At 48.4% G+C, this 18005-nt stretch overlaps 1 protein-coding gene across 1 annotated transcript in view; it reads right to left on the bottom strand.

Moving 5' to 3' along the window:
* etv4 (ETS variant transcription factor 4) overlaps nucleotides 1-9593 on the bottom strand; it is a 28858-nt gene extending 19265 nt beyond the window's left edge. The window contains exons 1-4 of the mRNA XM_042343345.1: nucleotides 9492-9593; nucleotides 4124-4239; nucleotides 3499-3586; nucleotides 2818-2865 (exon numbers count right to left, since the gene is read on the bottom strand). Coding sequence (XP_042199279.1) covers nucleotides 2818-2865; nucleotides 3499-3586; nucleotides 4124-4180 — 193 coding nt within the window. The 5' untranslated portion in view covers nucleotides 4181-4239; nucleotides 9492-9593. The remainder of the gene's footprint in view (nucleotides 1-2817; nucleotides 2866-3498; nucleotides 3587-4123; nucleotides 4240-9491) is intronic.
* Between the last annotated feature and the right edge of the window lie 8412 nt (nucleotides 9594-18005).

Raw genomic sequence — 18005 nt, 5'->3', positions numbered from 1 at the left:
CGTCACTAAATTAGCTCCGTTTAAACAACAGCGGCAACGACCACATTCCGAAACGCTGCACATTTCACCTCCGCGCCTCGGGAGGAGAGCGAAAGCGAGACGAGATGTTAAATGTCCCCCCCAAATCAAAAATGAGCCCCATTTAATGATACCGCTTACGGAGTTTGGAGCACCTTACCGTGCCGAAACATCCCAAAGCGCTGCAAAGCGCAGCGACTCTGAATTTCATAGGCGAACGCAGGAGCCAATTTGCGCACAGCGACGTCCCACAGAACATCCATGAAGCGAAGGATCAATTTTTTTTTTGCGTGTGTGCGTGTGTGTGATTTGGGTTGATTTAAGGGTTATCAATGGGGGAGGGGAGGGGGGGGGCGGGAGGGGAAAGGAGGTGGGGAGGTGGGTGTGTGGGTGGGGGGGGAGGTGGGGGAGAGAGAGAAAAAAAGAGAGAGAGGAGAGTGAAGGTGTTTAAGTACCTGAATAGAAGTACATTGAAATGTACAATAATTAAAGGGTGAAATAGACACAGCGCCCAAACAAGAAAGCTTACGTCAAGGCTTTGAGGACCAGATACTGGTCAGGTTTTGCTCCAACCTAAAATCCCCGCCGTTTCCTTTAAGAACCTCCAAACTTCCCTTTATTTTTTTTTAACCCTATTTTTTTTACACACACACACACACACACGAGAGTCTCGAATCCACAGGAACACAGCCCCAAACACCTCCTCTGCTAAAATATCCGACTGTAAGGATAACCCCTCACCCGCCCGCTCCCTTTCTCGATAATAGCAATAAGAAATAAAAACACGATCTGCTTATTTGGCAAAGCAAAAAAAAAAAAATACACACACAGGGGGAGGGGGCCGGGTTTGAAACTACACTCCGCACTTCCAGGTTTCACCCACTAAAGACGCAGTCACTCCATGTGTACAGCGTACTCTGTGAAGCGCATTGAGACGTCTGAACGATGTGATAAGGCGCCGTATGAAATGCGAGGATTATTATTATTAAAGCGGCTAAAATTAGCCACGTTTCGTTCTCAGTCACTACTCCCCCCTCCCCACTCCCTAATTGTTCCCCAGCCCCCACGTCCCGTCCCCCTTTTATATTAGGTACAAAGAAAAGTGTGTACGCAGTTTAGACGAAGTAAATGAAATCTGACAAACAGCTTCTTTTGAACAAAAATAAGGTTGAGTATTGGAAAGAATATAAACAGGGATGGGGAGACGGGCGGGGGGGGGGGGGCGGGGGACTTTGGGGGAGAGGGGGGGGAGAGACAGAGAGAGAAGAGAGAGAAAAAAAAGGTAAGATTAGAAGCTATTTCCTACGAGCAGGAAAGGCTGGATTTGAGAATGGTTCTGCAAGAGCACTTTGATATTGTTTTGACGGCTTCTGATTACAGACTGGGAGGTGGTGGTGTGTGGGGGGGGGGGGGTAAGAGCGGGAGGGAGGGAGGGGGTAACGACTATAAAAAGATTCAACGAAATGCCTTTAACCTAAAGACCCTTCCAGCCTCGAGACAAAAATGGGACGGACGACATTCTAAGCCCAAAACACCTTATTGTTTTGAAAAGAAACCACTCATTTCGCAAAGAAATCCTCTGACGAAATGAACTGAAGTGAAACGAGAGAGCGAGAGAGAGCCAGAGCGAGCGAGAGAGAGAGAGAGAGAGAAAGAGAGAGAGAGAGAGAGATGTGAGTGAGGTTTTGAAAAATAATAAAGCTGTGATTGAAATCAAACGCTTAAATCCAGGTGTTTTTTTGCCTCAAGTTTAACCAAAGAAAAGTTTCCTTAAAAACAGGATAAAGCCTATCTTCCCAGCCTGAAATCCCCTCTCCCCCACACACACAGACACACACACACACACACACACACACAGATACACACAGATACGCACACACACAGACACACACACACACACAGACACACACACACACAGACACACACAGATACACACACACATAGACACACACACAGATACGCACACACACAGACACACACACATAGACACACACACACAGATACACATACACACAGATACACACACACACACACACAGATACACACACAGACACACACACACACAGATACACACACAGACACACACACACAGATACACACACAGACACAGACACACACACAGATACACACACAGACACACACACACAGACACACACACACACACACACACATAGACACACCAGTCATAAACATCTTGATTCCACATTATAATCCTGGACTGACGCAAGCGGCAGATTACAGTTTGACAAAGCGCAGGCGCCTGTATTTTATAGGAAGGTTTGCAGATCTCGGTCTCAGTTTCAAGCTGAGAGAAACACGGGGTTTAACAACAAGGATAACAACAAATTACAGTTTGTACAGCGAGAGGCAAACAGCCGCCCTTAACAAAACGGCGAAATGCAAGAAAATATGTGGAAGTCACAGTGTGCGAAGCTCTAACAAAGAAGCCCTAAGGAATGTGAGAGAGAGAGTGCGAGAGAGGGGGAGGAACACACACACACACACCACACACACACACACACACACACGCGCGCGGTGTCTCATTAAACATTGATAGGTGTGTGTGTGTGCGTATGTGTGGGAATGCAGTTTACATTTATATACCTTTAAAAAATCAATTTGAAAAATAAATACAAATTGGAAGGCTCTCAACCGAATCCAGACGAGCGATTCGTTTATTTTTATATTAAAAACGTCTTTACTTGTAAAGGTGAAAAGTAAAGTTTATATTACAATACACACACACACTGTATATACACACACACACACATATATTTATGGAATTAAAAACAGACTCACCTTCTGCGAGCCAAGTCTCCTGCAGTTGGCTAAGATCGTGAAAAAGATCTGGAAGTGAACATAAAACTCAAGAGGTTCAAGGAGGAGGAGGGGTGGGGGGTGGGGGGTGGGGGTGGGGGGGGGTAAGTTTTAACTTGAGCCGAAATAAATATGTTGCGGTCTTAAGTTTTACTTCTCGTTCACAAAGTGCGCGGTCAACCCATTTTCACAGCGTATCCTGCGAAGAGCTCCGAGACGTCTCGACGACGTGCTACAAGGCGCCGTGTTGTCAAGCGCGAGGATCGTTATTATTCGGCATCGACTTTTACGCTGCAGCTCGAACCCGAAGCGCGAGATACAGCAGAGATACGCCAACCCGCGAGGTTTTCGAACGACTTAAGCCGCAAGTCTAACGCCCTCCTGGGTTGCCGTGTTCCCAGCGGCTTTGCTAACACGGCCGTTGCGCCCGCCCGCCCGCCGTCCGCTTTACCGCGCGTCCCGCGAAGCGCTCCGAGACGTCTCGAAGACCCGAGCGGCGGCTGTGTTGAAACGCGAGGATCGATCTGATGTTTTACCGGCGCAGAGCCGGACTTCAAGTGCTAACTTGAAAGCGCTCCGAGACGCTATCCTGCGCGAGGGGTGCTGTGTAAATAAATGCAAGTTGTTGTTGTGGTGGTGGTGGTGGTGGTGGTGGTGAGTTACCCTCTGATTCCTGACTGAGTTCCTTGTTGAGGTGCCTTCGCTTCCTGGTCTGAGGGGCTGGTTCGTAAATTCCGCTGTCGCGCAATTTCTGTGCAAGGGAAAATAACGAACGGTTCGTTACGTTGATTCAGGGACTCGACTAACGTCGAGTGGATTTACTTGTTTGGGGAGTGGGGGGTAGGGAAAGGAGTTCATTTTACCTTTTATAATAAAAGTCGAAGGGGATTGATAAATTCCCACACGTAAAAACAACTGAACTAAAGCGAAACTTTATTCCCAGATCAAAGAGAAAAAACAAACAGCAAACGAAACCAAAGGAAACTAAGACTAACCTCTTCGCAACGACGTTGTTGAGTTGGCAGATGTGCAAGAATAAGTCGCAGCTGCAACTTTTGCACGACTTAAATCTAACTTCATATCTTGGATTCTCTCTCCCTCTCTCTCTGTGCGTGTGTGTGTGTGTATACATATATATATACATAAAGTACATTTTTAGCTAAGAAAAAAAATACCAGCAAAAATCTGTGTGTCGTTTTAAAACCGCTTTGATTTTTACAGATGTTTTTCACACCCCACTAGTTTTTTTTAATATAAATGTAGATATATTTTTATATAAAACACTCACGTTTGCAATGGTGTAAGGAACTTGCTGATCCAAATAGGCGTCTGCTCTGTATTCCATTGTTAACTGTTGAGGGGCATTTATTAGCCTGAGACTGACATCAACAAGTCTGTATTAGTCTGTAAAGATTGGAGGAGGAATGGTAGGTGGGTGGGGAAGAGAGAGCGAGAGAGAGAGAGAGAGAGGGAGGGAAAGAAGGGGGAAGAACATGAATGAAATGGACGAAAGCATTCACAAATAACCAGCTTCATTCACAAAAAAAAACCCATTCCGACCAGACAGAGCAACCAGCAACTTGTCTGCCAAGGGAACTGAGCTCTTAAAGCGAGGATGGATGGATGCACACACACACACACTCCCTCCTTCCCCTCCCTCCCATTGAAACTTACAAGTAAGTGGCTGCTGACTTTTATTTCTCAGCCTACCAGAGAGAGAGAGAGAGAGGGAGAGAGAGAGAGAGAGAAAGAGAGAGATTTCGCCCATCAAATGCACAGTCACTTCACTTTCCTGCGAGGCGCTCAGAGATGTCTCGAAGGACGGGATGAGTATACCAAACGCAAGGGTATTTTTTTGGTGAAAGAAAGGCGGGCGGTGTGGTGTGGTGGGGTGGGGGGGGCGGCAGCTGGGTGGGGGGGTTAGGTGCAGAGAGAGAGAGAGAGCTAAGAGAGGGCAGCACAGGGTGGGACAACAACAACAACAACAAGATTCCATTTATAAAGCGCCTTTCACGTCAGGAGGACGTCCCAAGGCGCTGCGTGCGAGGAGATGGCTGGTGCCAGCAAAAACGCGATGCTTCACGGCCACCGGGGATGATTATCCCGGCCAATCCGTTACGAAACATCGCATTTTTCACCCCGGGTAACGCACAATAATAATCCTTGCGTTTGATACAATGATAACGACAGCAATAATAACCCTGGCATTCGATAGAGGACAATAGTAAGAAGAATACTTGCACAGCACCTCATCGCGTCTTCGAGACATCTCAAAGCGCTTCGCAGGATAATACGCCGCAAAGTGGAGTGACTGCGTATTTCGTGGGTGAAACGCGGCAGCCGATCGCGCCCGGCGACGTCCCCACGGACAGCTCGTGGAGGGAGCGACCAATTTTTATTTGGGGGAGGGTTCTGGCCAGGGCAGTGGGAGAGAGAAATTCCCTTCTCTTTTCACAGTGCACCACAGGATCTTTAACATCCAGCTTATATTAATTTCTGCTGCTCGCCTCCATTCGATTGATGATTTAAAAATATTTATTTAAAAATAAACAGGCACAGGAGAATTCTATCGAAAAGAAAGATCTTTGGAGCGACCCGAGCGGTATTAGGTTCTTTCTTGGAAATTGATGACATTAAATTCTGGTAAATTTAGTGCTTATGTTACAGTGATTCCTCTTTCAGCGATGAATCCTGTCGATCCAAAGCCATGGAATGTCTTGGCTTCAATGTCAATTAATGCAAAATAATACCGGGCTCAAAACGCAGCAGATATCATACTTCCAAGCCAATGACAGGCAGGCCATCGCATTGAGGTCAGATATTGATGTCCATAATAATAAGTAATGATAATAATAATAAATATAGTCCTTGCATTTCAACCACAGGCTAAGATGCTGCTGCAATAGAGGGTTGGAGGGTGAGGCAGAGGGCTGCACTGTTTGAGATGCTGTCCCTGTATGTGCCTGATCTTGGAAAAGAGAAGGGAATTTGTCTCTTCCCCCCCCCCCCCCCCCCCCGCAAATTGCTGGTCATTCAATTCATGACTGTTTGTGGGACTGTTTGTGTGCACATTCACTGCCGCGTTTGCCTACAAAGTAGTCACTGTGCTTTGCACTGTATACCGCGATGTACACTCCGCAGTGTATACTGCGCAGCACTTTGCGACATCCTCCTGACGGGAAAAAGGCGCTGCATCTAACGCGAGGATTATTGAACAGCTCCTAGAACGTCTCAAGGTGCTCTACAGGTAATTGCTGTAAGGTGTGGCGGCGGCTGTGTGTTTGTGGGCAAACACAGAAGCTAATCGACGCATTGGATAACAGAGAATCATCGCACCGCAGTGTCTAAAACATTTTACAGGTTCAAGATACACAAATGGCTAAAGAAACGGCCCCTTTATAAAGAGGCTTTGAAACGACACAGAGCCTAAACAAATGACCGGCAAAAAAAGGCGTCCGGCAAAATCAAAGGGTATTTTTCTTCGGTGTAAATCTAACCTCAAGAGGCAACTGATAACAGTGTTAAGCGTTGAGAGAATCTGAAATACAGCTATCGAGGTGCACGTTTTAGGGTATGATTTCCTACAGTCACTTCTGATCTAGAGATGTTTTGGGAGGTGAAACACTCAGTTGCCTTGTTCACACACGTATCTCGACTTTCCTCCACCTTGCCTGGCTGGCTTTCCCGCTGCTCGTCCAGCCGGGGCCACCCTCCTCCCCCCCCCCCCCCCGTTAAGGCTTTGGCTTGCGGGGTTAACAGGAGCCCTGCCGCCAGCGACTGGCCTACCCTTCCAAGGTCCTGCCGATGGGCCGGGCCGTGCAGCGAGTGCCCTGGAAGACTGCGGACCTGCCTGGCTCGGGAACCGGACTAGAGAGACCGTCACAGAGGGCTGGCACTGTTCCGACACTCCGGTGCCAGGCAGGCAGGCAGGTCACCCAGTTTGGAGCCAGTTCATCTCTAAAGAGACCCCGCGCATCGCCTCTTCCCTCTTCAGGAGGATAATTGTCCATAAACTGGAGTAAACTGCAGCTGCAGCGTAAAAGACCTGGACAAGGCTATACCTTTAAAGGTGGCTCGGAAAACAAACGAGTCCCTTTCAAGCAAAATACACAGGGAGGAAATAAAAAAGCTTTCAGAAGACATTCGAGTGAGCGATTCTGCTTATGTTACCGATGACGTTGACAATTTAAGGTCCCTCAGGGATCTCCAAACCGCTCATTTAGGACTGCGCAAATTTTCTCCGTCGCTTGTAAACTGACTGCAAGTGCCGACCACCCGCCCCCGCCCCCCACCACCACCACCACCACCGCCGCCCTCTTCCTGCACGGAAACCGGTCACGTTACTATACTCGGCGTTCGACGGCCTTGCCCTTGAGGGTCTCTTCGAAGCTCGGCGACTTAAACGCGGGTTATGTCGGCAAAGCGCATCGGTGCACAGCGGGGGGGGGGGGGGAGGGAGGGAGGGAGGGAGTGAGGGAAGGGGATAAATGGCGTGCCGTTAATTAATTAATAGGAAGAACGCTTGGCACGCTCTGCATCTCTGCAACAGAAATGGTAACTCTCTGCTATCTATGCCCTCCTCCCTCCTGTTCGACCCCCCCACCACCCCTCCCCTACCTCTCTCTTGTCAATTACACGTTCGCTTTCCAACCAAGCAATAAAAAAAAACTCGGAGGAAGGTGTTTTCCCCCAGAGGTCGCCCCCCCCGCCACCATTATCCCTCCTCCTTCAAAAGAAAAAAAAACGAAATTTACTCTCGGATCAGAAAGTGTTTCGCCCACAAAACGTACAGTCAAGTCACTATATTCTGTGAAACGCTTTGAGACGTCTAAAAAAAGGCACGACATCAAATGCAAGGATTATTATTGTTATTATTGAAGTGTCTGATTTGTTTCAGAGATAAAGATATTAAGATGCACCGGAGTTTAATAACAATGACTGAATTCTGCCTTTGACTTCTTGCTGGGAAATAAATAGTCACTTTGTGTTGTGGGCGAAACAGGCATTAATTACCACCTTTGTGAGTTGAAAATTCCACAACACACAGTCAATTCACTTTACAGAATATCCCGTGAAGCGCTTTGGGACGTCTCGAAGACATAACAAGGCTCCGTATCCAATGCAAGGATTATTATTACTATTATTACTCCACCAACAAAGCATTTCAGGCTGGAAGGAAGTTCGCCGAATCTCTCTAAAACCAAACCAGTCTTACATTTTGAGGTCTGTTTGTGTTGTTTCTACTGTAACAGTGTCTTTAGAGAGACGACAGAAGATTGGCTTCAAGGTTATAAACCCCGAAATCGAACAATTTGCCAAATTCTGCACACTCGGAGACGCTAGGTCGAAATCTAGTCAGACCCGGGTGAAACCTCCCCCGTGACATTTTCTTCAACACAAAAAAAAAGATTTATTTTTAAAAAGATCCAGAGATAGAAAGCCAACGAGGTAAAAAGTTAATTTTTAAACACACCCATGGTATAATCTGTATCTTATTTATTATTATTATTATTATTATTATTATTAACAAGAAGGATCCAAATTTGTTTTAAAAAAAAGCTACTTTTAATAGTTTTTTTTTGAACAAATTACAAAAGGGAGATGTTTTTCTACGAATCAAAAAAAATAAGCAATTGATCAAAAACAGTGCGCAATATCCGTAGGCAAATGATTTCTCTTGTGGAAAATCCCATATAATCTTTTTTTGGGGGATGGTGGGTGGGTGGGGGTTGGGAACTATAGATGGTTTCTTTCCCTGCAAATGTAAATTGGGTTTCATTTCAGGGACCAGGAAATTAGTCAGACAGTTTAACATATCATACATATACAGTACATTATATACAAACAATTCCTTTACAAGGATTCATCCTAAAGTTGTCTTTGCAACTTTTGCAAAAAAAAACTGGACTTAAAGGGATGATGTTACTTTTTTTTAAAAACAAAAACTTTTTTTTGGTGTAAATTGTAAATGTTAATGTAAAAAAAAAGTTTGCGTGGGTGTTTTCTTAACGTTTGTAGCTCCAGGCAGTAGATGGTTGAAGCCAGTTCCCCACTCTCTGTCTGTCTGTCTGTCTGTGTCTGTCTGTCTGTGTCTCTCTCTCTGTCTGTCTGTCTGTCTGTCTGTGTGTGTCTCTCTGTCTCTGTGTGTATCTCTCTCTCTGTCTGTCTGTGTGTGTCTCTCTCTCTGTCTGTCTGTCTCTGTGTGTGTCTCTCTCTGTCTGTCTCTCTGTGTGTGTCTCTCTCGCTCTGTCTGTCTCGGTGTGTGTGTATCTCTCTCTGTCTGTCTGTCTGTCTCTGTGTGTGTGTGCTTCTCCCTGTCTGTCTGTGTGTGTGTGCTTCTCTCTGTCTGTCTGTCTCTGTGTGTGTGTCTCTCTGTCTGTGTGTGTCTCTCTCTCTCTGTCTGTCTGTCTGTCTCTGTGTGTGTCTCTCTGTCTGTCTCTGTGTGTGTGTCTCTCTGTCTGTCTGTCTTTGTGTGTGTCTCTCTGTCTGTCTCTTGACATCCATGCAATCAATGCTTTGCTCACGTGCTCCGGTCTACCACGAATAAAACAAAGGTTGGAGTGGGGGTGGAGGAGAGAAAAAAAAACACATAAAAAGACAGTAACAAATTAACCCCCTCCCCCAGAATTAAACTTCAGAAAGAGCAATGATCTCACCTGATTTATAAGACCAAGGCAGCCCAGGGAGGGGACTGGAAGGTGGGGTGGAAGAGAGTCGTGTGTGGGTGTGTGTGTGTGTATGTTGGGGTGGGTGTGGATGGATGGATGAGGGGGGGGGAGTACGGGTGGGAAGGAGGGAGATTCTCGCATAAATCCAACACACTCAGAAGCTACATTTAGACAGTTCCCCCCCCCCCCTTCCCTCCCTCCCTCCCCTTCTTTTGCTGCGAGCAATCGCCTGTTCAGTGATGGTTTCGAAAAGAGACTTGTTTTTCTGGCTTTCAGTCAGTTGTTTGCTCAAGGGATTGAGCGATTGGCTTACTTCCCCTTTCACGGGCTCAGGTTTCTCATTTAAGGGGGGGGTGTGGGGACACAGAGAGACAGAGAGAGAGAGAGAGACTGTGTGTGTGTGTGTGTGTGAGAGAGACTGAGAGAGAGGAAAGGAGTTGTAGCCACTCTTCAATGAAATGGCACTCGCTGGTGATTTCAGCCAATGGGAAGGCGAGGAGTCACAGAGGGGGGCGGGGCCGGGGCGCCGCGGGCAACCAATCGCCTTTCCGGCTCCGCCGCTCCATTCATGCCTTTCTCATTCACAAAAAAAATTCCCGCCCTCCCCCGGCAGCAGGTCATTCATAAAACCCGGCAGCAGGACACACACACACACCCCACTGCTCTCTCTCAGGGAGTAAATAAAACGCACTGTAGACATAATTAAACATTAAAAGCCCCCACCACCACCCCCCCCCCGATTCTTTATATGGCTTTTAATTGCCTTTAATTCCACTCTCCCACCCCCCCCCCCCACCCCCACACACATACACCCCCCCCCCCAGTGTTACAGCACTCTTATTAATAGTTTCCTAATGGCTTGCTAATCACTAATGGGTATTGCAAGCTATTTTTGCACCACTTCTCTCTCTCTCTTTCTTCTCTCACTCTCACCCATTCCCTCCCTCCCCCCCCCCCCCCCCCCCTCCTCCAGGCACATGCACACACACACACACACATACATACAGACAGGTACACACACACACACACACCACACACACACTGGGAGCACTGTTTACAGGCAAAATCTGGACTCAATTTGGATTGATTTTTGGCTCGTGTTACATGGGAGATATAGCCAAGAGGGTTGCATCATGCAAAAACACATCTTTCCGCAGCGCTCAGGGCTGTTTGGCCGTTAACTCTTTGATGCAGTTTGTTGTTGTTGTTGTTGTTGTTGTGAACTGGCCAACAATTCCTTCCCACACACCAGACCCCCCCACACCCACACCCCACCACCCGCCTTCGCCACCGGTAAAAATTGTTCATTGTCAGATCGTCTGCACGTTAACATAACGGAAACCCAACTAATGGGAAAATCTGGGGGAATAATACGTAAAAGAAGAATTAATAGTTTTCAGATGAGCAAAGCGACATAAAATTAACCGAACATACATAATATATGTATCTTATATTATTAACAATTTTAATAGAAGAAATAAAAGATGAAAACTGTATATATATATATAAATGCAAGTTGTAGTTGTTGTAAGTTCAGTATTTTTTGCACAAAACACATGATTCACTGCATTCAATTCATGTTCATTTCAGATTGCACTAGTTAAATATTAATGTTTTAATGTGTTTTTTTTCATACTACTGAGTTTTCTAGGTATATACCCCCCTCCCTCCCTCCCTCCCTCCCTCCCTCCCTCCCTCCCTTCCTTCCATCCTTGCCAGGCTCCGCTGGCTCCCAATATCCCAGCGGATTGACTTAAAGATCCTTGTTCTTTCCTTCACATCTCCTATAGCACCATCTCGCCCACTCACCCATCTCTGCATATCTCATCCAATCTTATTTTACTACAAGTGCCCTCTGCTGTTCTGACTAGTCGATTGCTGGTTCCCCTCCCCGTCAACCACTGCCCTTCCCCCCGCCCCCACCCACAACCCTCTCCCCCCCCCCACCACCACCCACCCCGTCCAAGCCAACACTTCCATAACTTTCAGGCACCTTACCTCTGGGACTATATCTCCCCAAATCCCTTTGTCTATTGCCTTCTCTCACTGCCTTCATAGCTGGTTCATAGCTCAATCCACGACTGTTTGTGAGACGCTGCTGTGCGCAATGGGCTGCCTTTTCCTCCCACAAATATACACAGTCACTCCACTTTACAGTATATTCTGTCAAGCGCTTTGAGACGTCTCACCGACGTGGTAAGGAGCTGTATCGAATGCAGGTATTATCATTATTATTATCGTAGCCCTTCACATAATCCTCATCATAAACCCTTACTCCTCTCCTTCCTGCCGTCTTTGTGAGGCATTGAGACGTTCGCACTACAAACGTGTAGCAACTGTGCTTTCTACAGGCGTTCACTCCAAGACAACGTGCTCCGTGAGATATGAACGAAAATCTTTATTCATCTACAGTCACTTCACCTTACCCTAAAAGTCCTGTGAAGCGCTTTGAGACCGCCGTCAAATGACAAGGGGTCGTTATCATTAGGGCTATTAATTATGATTCATTCCCTGCGAAGCGCTCGGAGATGCCGCCATCAAAGGCGACGATTGTCATCATCATATAAAGTTGATGCGACCAAAGCCACATGAAAAAGGGACAATATGGCGAATTTCAAAAGGCACAAAAGGAGTGGTAAGACACGGGATGGGAGGGGTGGGTGGGGGGTGGGGGGGTGTGGGGGTGCGGAGGATTAATCCAATGGAGAGCTTGTGTTCACATCTCCCACGGCCAGTTCTGGAGTGCAGGCCACAGAGAGGCAAGATTGATTGATCGGTCGAAAGGAGTGCTTTTTTTTCTGGTTGTTGTCGGTGGAAACGTTTTTCAAAGCGGAATGAAACAGGAAGCAATCATTTTGGGAGGGAGATTTCCGAGTCCGCTTATTAAAGTGATAAGCTCATCGCTTTTAATTGGCAATTTTCTCTTTCTCTCTCTCTCTCTCCCCCTCTCTCTCTCCTGAAAGAGCCCTTGTCTAAAGTTAATGAAGCACTGTACACGGCAACGTGCTAGAAACGTAAAGGGCTCAGGTGTAGGTTAGCGTAGCCTGACTCATGGGCAGGTTCTGCTGGTTCGATCTGACGCATTCGTTCGCGCGCTCTCACCAGCCTTCCTTTTTTCCTTCTGCAGTTTTAACTCGTCGGGGCGTCTATTATGCGCCGTGTGTAAAAACCGTGTGCAAGATTAAATAATCAAGGGGGGGGGGGGGCATGTCGTTCTCCCTACGTGCACATGCGTTCGCACACGGTGCATCATGCACTCACGTTGGCACATGGTTTACACATGATAACACACACTTGCGTGTTTAGACATTGCTTCCTTCACAGGGTGGGGGGAGGGAGGGAGGGGCAGCGTCTCGGAGCGCGTAACCGATCGGAGAAGGTTGCGGGGGGGGGGGGGGGGGTGGGAGGCTGCTGCATTGAGGGATATGGCTCTACGTTATGTTTTAAAGAAACCGTTCGATTCATTCCGCTGCGTTTAGCTCAATCTTAACTCCACCTTAACTCCTCGATCACTTAGCGATTGCCCAGCCCCGATGGCCAGCGGTTTCTTGCGAACACAGACCGTTTGTTCCGTGTTGTCTGTGTGTGTGCGTGTGTGTGCGTGTGTGTCACAGTGTCGAGCTTTGCAGAAGGGACCGAGACCGCTACATGTTGACAGCATCTCTGAGAGCCAGATGTTGGCTCTTTCAGCACGACTGGAAAATATGAGTCAGGCTCGTGGCTTTCAAACCTCGGTCACGGGCTGTTTATACAGGCCCTGTTATCCCTGCCTTAATCCAATTAAACACGGGCGCAAATTAAAAAGCACAGGGTGAGAAAGAGCACGAGATTAACCCGAGCACAGCGCACATTAAAGGCTGGATATCCGTTTGCACGTGAACTCTGGAAGTGGCTCCTTACCTGAGATCAACTTGGAGACTTTGCAGTGACAAAGGCCCTTTTAGACCATTTGTTTGCAACGCCAGGACTTGCGCTCGATACAGAGTGTGTGTGGTGTGTGCCGTTTGTACGGTCTTCAACTTAAAGCGCTTCACACGCAAATCTCTCTTAAGCGACTGGGTATTTTGTAGGCAAACACGGCGGTCAGACTCGCGCACAGCAATGTCCCTAAAAACAGCTGTGTGGTGAGTGTTCAATTTTTATTTTAATCTCGTGGCGGGACTGTGGGCCAGGACACACAGAGAGAGAGAGAGAGAGAGAGAAGCTCCCTTCTCTTTCCAAATAGTGTCACGGGATCTTTAACGTCCAATCTGAACTGGCAGACGGGACCTTGGTTTAATGTCTCATTGCCCCGCATTGCATTGGAGAGTCATCTTAGACTTGTGTGACTCCAAGTCCTGATGTGGGGACTCAAACCCACAACCTTCTGCCTCAGAGGCGAGAGCTACTATACCGCTGCGAGAGGCTGACACACAATCTGTGTGCGTGTGTGCGTGTGTGTTTAGTCAGGTGAGATTGACAGCGGCGAGAGTTACGAAGCTGAAGCTATCGGGGGACAAAAGGGGTCCTCAATCGGAGAGGGAAGGGGGAACGACGAGCAGAGAACAGCCCAGTCCATTCCACGTAAAGTATTTCTCCTTTAATTCCAGGGCAGCAGATCACCCGAAAGTCAAAGACCGAATAAAATACGACAAAATAGGCAGCTCGCTCCTATTTTTTTTACACACACACACACACACAGCCACAACACGACCTGCCCATCATGCTTGAAGTCACTGCCAATAAAGGTCATTCGATCAATGGGAACCTCAGTTTAAGTGGGCGGGTGCGCTGATCTGGAAAATAGCTGCTCTGAAGGAAAGGAAATGATTGAACATAAAGTACAAACTAGCAGCACTGCGGGAGGGAGGGAGGGAGGGAGGGAGAGAAAGTGTGTGTGTGTGTGTGTGTGTGGGGTGTGGAGAGAGACAAAATCTCTCAAAACACCCACTGTCAGAAAAGTAAGAATTTGGTTTCCAGCAGAAATTTACAGCGATGAAAGAAAACTCTTCGGCCCATCTTGTCGTCCGTGTTGGCTTTATGGAGGGGCGATGCATTCAGCCCTATTTTCCCCCCATATCCCGTGTGCCTAACTCCTCTTTAGACTGTCTAACATCCTCACCTGGCAATGCATTCCGCATCCTCCAGATTCTCTGCGCAAAGCAAAAAAAAAAGCCTCCTAACGTCCCCCACGGCTCCCTTGCTAACTGTCTTGACTCAACGATAATAATAATAATAATAATAATACTAATAATAATCCTCGCGTGCGATATAGTTAGCGCCTTATCACGTCGCTGAGACGCCTCAAAGCGCTTCGCAGGATTAAACCGCAAATGCGGAGTGACTGTATGTTTCGTGGGCGAAAGGCGGCAGCTCCGGTCCCCTTGCAATTCCCAAGGACGGCACGGTGACTGGCGAGAGGCAGGGCAAGGACAGCACTTTGCCACGCTGCGCCACACTCGAATGCACCTTGCCGTGAGTGGCCTGGTCTGCGATCAATCACGAGGGTTTGATTGACGGCCTGGATCCCTGGGGATGGGATTGGCGTCTGCTGTACCGTCTCTCTGACTTCCTGTAGTATTCCCGGTGGAACGGGATCCTTTTCGGGGGGGGGGGGGGGGGGGGAGTGAGTGGGGGGTGGGGGAGGTCAGGCGCGGGGAGAGAGAGGGAGGGAGGGAAGGGGTGAAGGTGAACGAGGGGACGAGAAAGAATTAAAAATCGCGTTCTCCTTCCCCGCGAGTCTTAGCAATTAAGCTGTTTTAGAAGCAGGACACTGCAGCGCTGGTAATGACAATGATTGCCCTTTGAGACGGCGCCTCATCACGTCGTCGAGACGCCTCGAAGCGCTTCACGGGTCGCACTGTAGAGCGTCGGCGACCGTCTACTTTGCGGGCGCAAAGCCTTGAAAAAATTAGCATCGCAAGAAAGCCCTGGGACTTGGCGAAAGGCTTGAGATGCGAAGGAACCAGATCAGTTGGGTGGTTTTTTTTTTAAACCCCCTCTTCTGAACGCCACATCCTCCTTCCCCCCACCCCGTCCCATCCCACTCCCCCCCCCACACCCCAGTCTCATTTACAGTCAGTTCTGCAGAGCTGACCTGCACTCTCTCTCTCTCTCTGTGAGCATTACCTCACTTACTTTCCAACACTGTGTGGGCCCAGACATGATGTGCTTCACGCCACCGGCTGCACATTGTAAACCCGATACCCGAGTCAGACAATTTCTGACTGGGAGCAATTAAAATCTCAGCAAACTGGGGTTTACATCAAAGGCACCGTGTGGGTTTACGTAACCCGAGAGCGAATGCACACCAGGCGTCCTGTAGCGTGTCCCGGCTCGAAGTTACTCTACCTACCAATAATCGCCGGCTTCAAGGCTTTCAGGACTGGGCTCGCGCCTCCGCAAGAGGCCCAGAATCATTCACTGTCAGCATCCCGCGGAAGGTTGCGGTTCAAACCCCCCACCCCCACCACCCCCACCACCCCCACGTTGGGTACTTTGAGCTCACAGTCCAGGCTGACCGTCCAGCGCAATGCTGGGGGTGGAGGGTGGCGGGCGAGCGGTTGGGTGGGGGGGTGGCACCTACTTACAGATTTTTTTGGGGGGCAGTGGGTCAGTCGAGTGTCCGACACGTGTAGTAATAATAATAGAAACGCGGCTGCCAATTGCGCACAGCAACGTCCCCGCAGACGGTGGTGGACTGAGCGACCGAATGATGGTTATTTTTGCGGTGTTTGAATGAATTTTCCTTTGCGCAAACCCATCGCCGTCGCCAAAGCCGAATGGGCGTCACCCACACGTGGAAACGTCGTTGCTGTTCGGATGCCGCAGGAAAGCTTTGGTCCCGTCTGCCTTGAGTGTTTCATTAAGGACACGAAATAGTCGCGGAGAGGGACAACTCTTCCTGCCCCGGTTTTGGAATGGCTTCTAAGAAACTCGGACGACATTGACCGAAACCCAAACGTACATCCCAATCCTAATGCCAATCCCAATCCAGTTCCTGGGTCGGAAATGAGTTGGAGGATGCGCTGGGAGTGGATTTTTTATCCCATGTTTTCCGGGTATTTTATTCCAGTGGTTGCAAAGGCATCCAACTCGCCACAAGGTGACAGCATCAGCCAGTGGTTTGAACGCTTGAACCAAATTGGCGCGTTGCAAATGCAGAGGAACTCACCAAGTCGAGAGACGGGTTCGGAGGAAGAAATTAAGTTCCCTTTAGCCCGTCTGATCTCAACCCTCCACAACACCCACCCGCCCGCCCGACCCGCACCCCCCTACCCCCACCCGCCCTGCGCTCCCCCCAACGCAGCATCACAAACGACTCCCGCGTTTCGCCCGTGAAATATACAGTGTGTCCCGTGAAGCGCTTTGAGACGTCTCGAAGACGTGATAAGGTTCTATATCAAATGCAAGGGTTATTATTATTATTATTATTATTATTATTATTATTATTATCGAGCTGCTTCTCTCCGATGGGCAATGGGAAGCTAAAATAAGGGTTGGGGTAATATCACGACGCGATAAAGCACTGTATCAAACATCGAACACAAGGATTATTATTATTATTATTATCTAGTATGAAGTGTAGTGACTGTGTGCTTAGTGACTGTGTGTTTAGAGAAGGAAATTTGTGCACAACAATGTCCCAGAAATAGCCACAAGCCAACCAATTCTCTTCAAATGCCCTTTAAATAGTTCCTGGGCCCTCAGTTGGCGGTGACTGGTGAGAAACTGCCTTAGTATTGAATTCCCCCCAACAACCCCCCCACCACGCCCCCAACCATAAATCATCATTTCGGGGCAGCTTTTCGTCCACTTCCTATTTCTCCACATGCCTTTTCGTGGTTTTTTTCATCAAAATGCAACATTATCCATCTCCCTCTTCCCTCCACCAAAGCTCTCCCACAGAGCTCTCAGGTCACACCCTCTCTCTCTCGCTCTCTGTTAATGCTTCTCTTGTTATACAATACAATATAAGTTGGGGTGGGGGGGGGGGGGTGGGGGGAGATGGGTGAGGGAGGGGGAGAGAGGGGAGTGTTGGAAGGAGGAGAGATGCGAAGAGTTATCTACTGTCTGATGGTTTCCAGCTCGATACGGTCAAAACAAATGCCACGTTTCAAAATGTGATCATTTTCGCTTCGAATCTGCTCCAAAATCAGCAGAATCGGGTAAACACGGACCGGTTTCACCACAACGACGACGTTCTATTTACGCAGCGCCTTTCACGTCGGAAGGACATCCCAAATCTCTGGACGGCTAAAGGGTTTGCACCCGAGTTGGGGTTGGAATCAAGAGGGACGGAGGGGTGGGGGCGGGGGGTGGAGGGTATGGGGGCAGAGGATAGGGGGATGGGGGGGGGGGGGGTAGAGGGTGGCTGATAGCACGGTCAAAGAGGAAAGTGTTCACGTTTAAACACTCTGCCCCCTTCCTCCTGGGAGTCCGTGCCTCAGGGGGGGCAGGATTGGGGCAGGAGAGAGAAGAGGTTTCAAGTTGAGGGGGAGTTGAGTTGATTCAGTGCAAGGG

This window comes from Callorhinchus milii, unplaced genomic scaffold (genome assembly GCF_018977255.1).
Source record: "Callorhinchus milii isolate IMCB2004 unplaced genomic scaffold, IMCB_Cmil_1.0 Scaffold23, whole genome shotgun sequence".
NCBI lineage: Eukaryota > Metazoa > Chordata > Chondrichthyes > Chimaeriformes > Callorhinchidae > Callorhinchus > Callorhinchus milii.
This window is presented reverse-complemented; position numbering and strand designations above follow the sequence as displayed.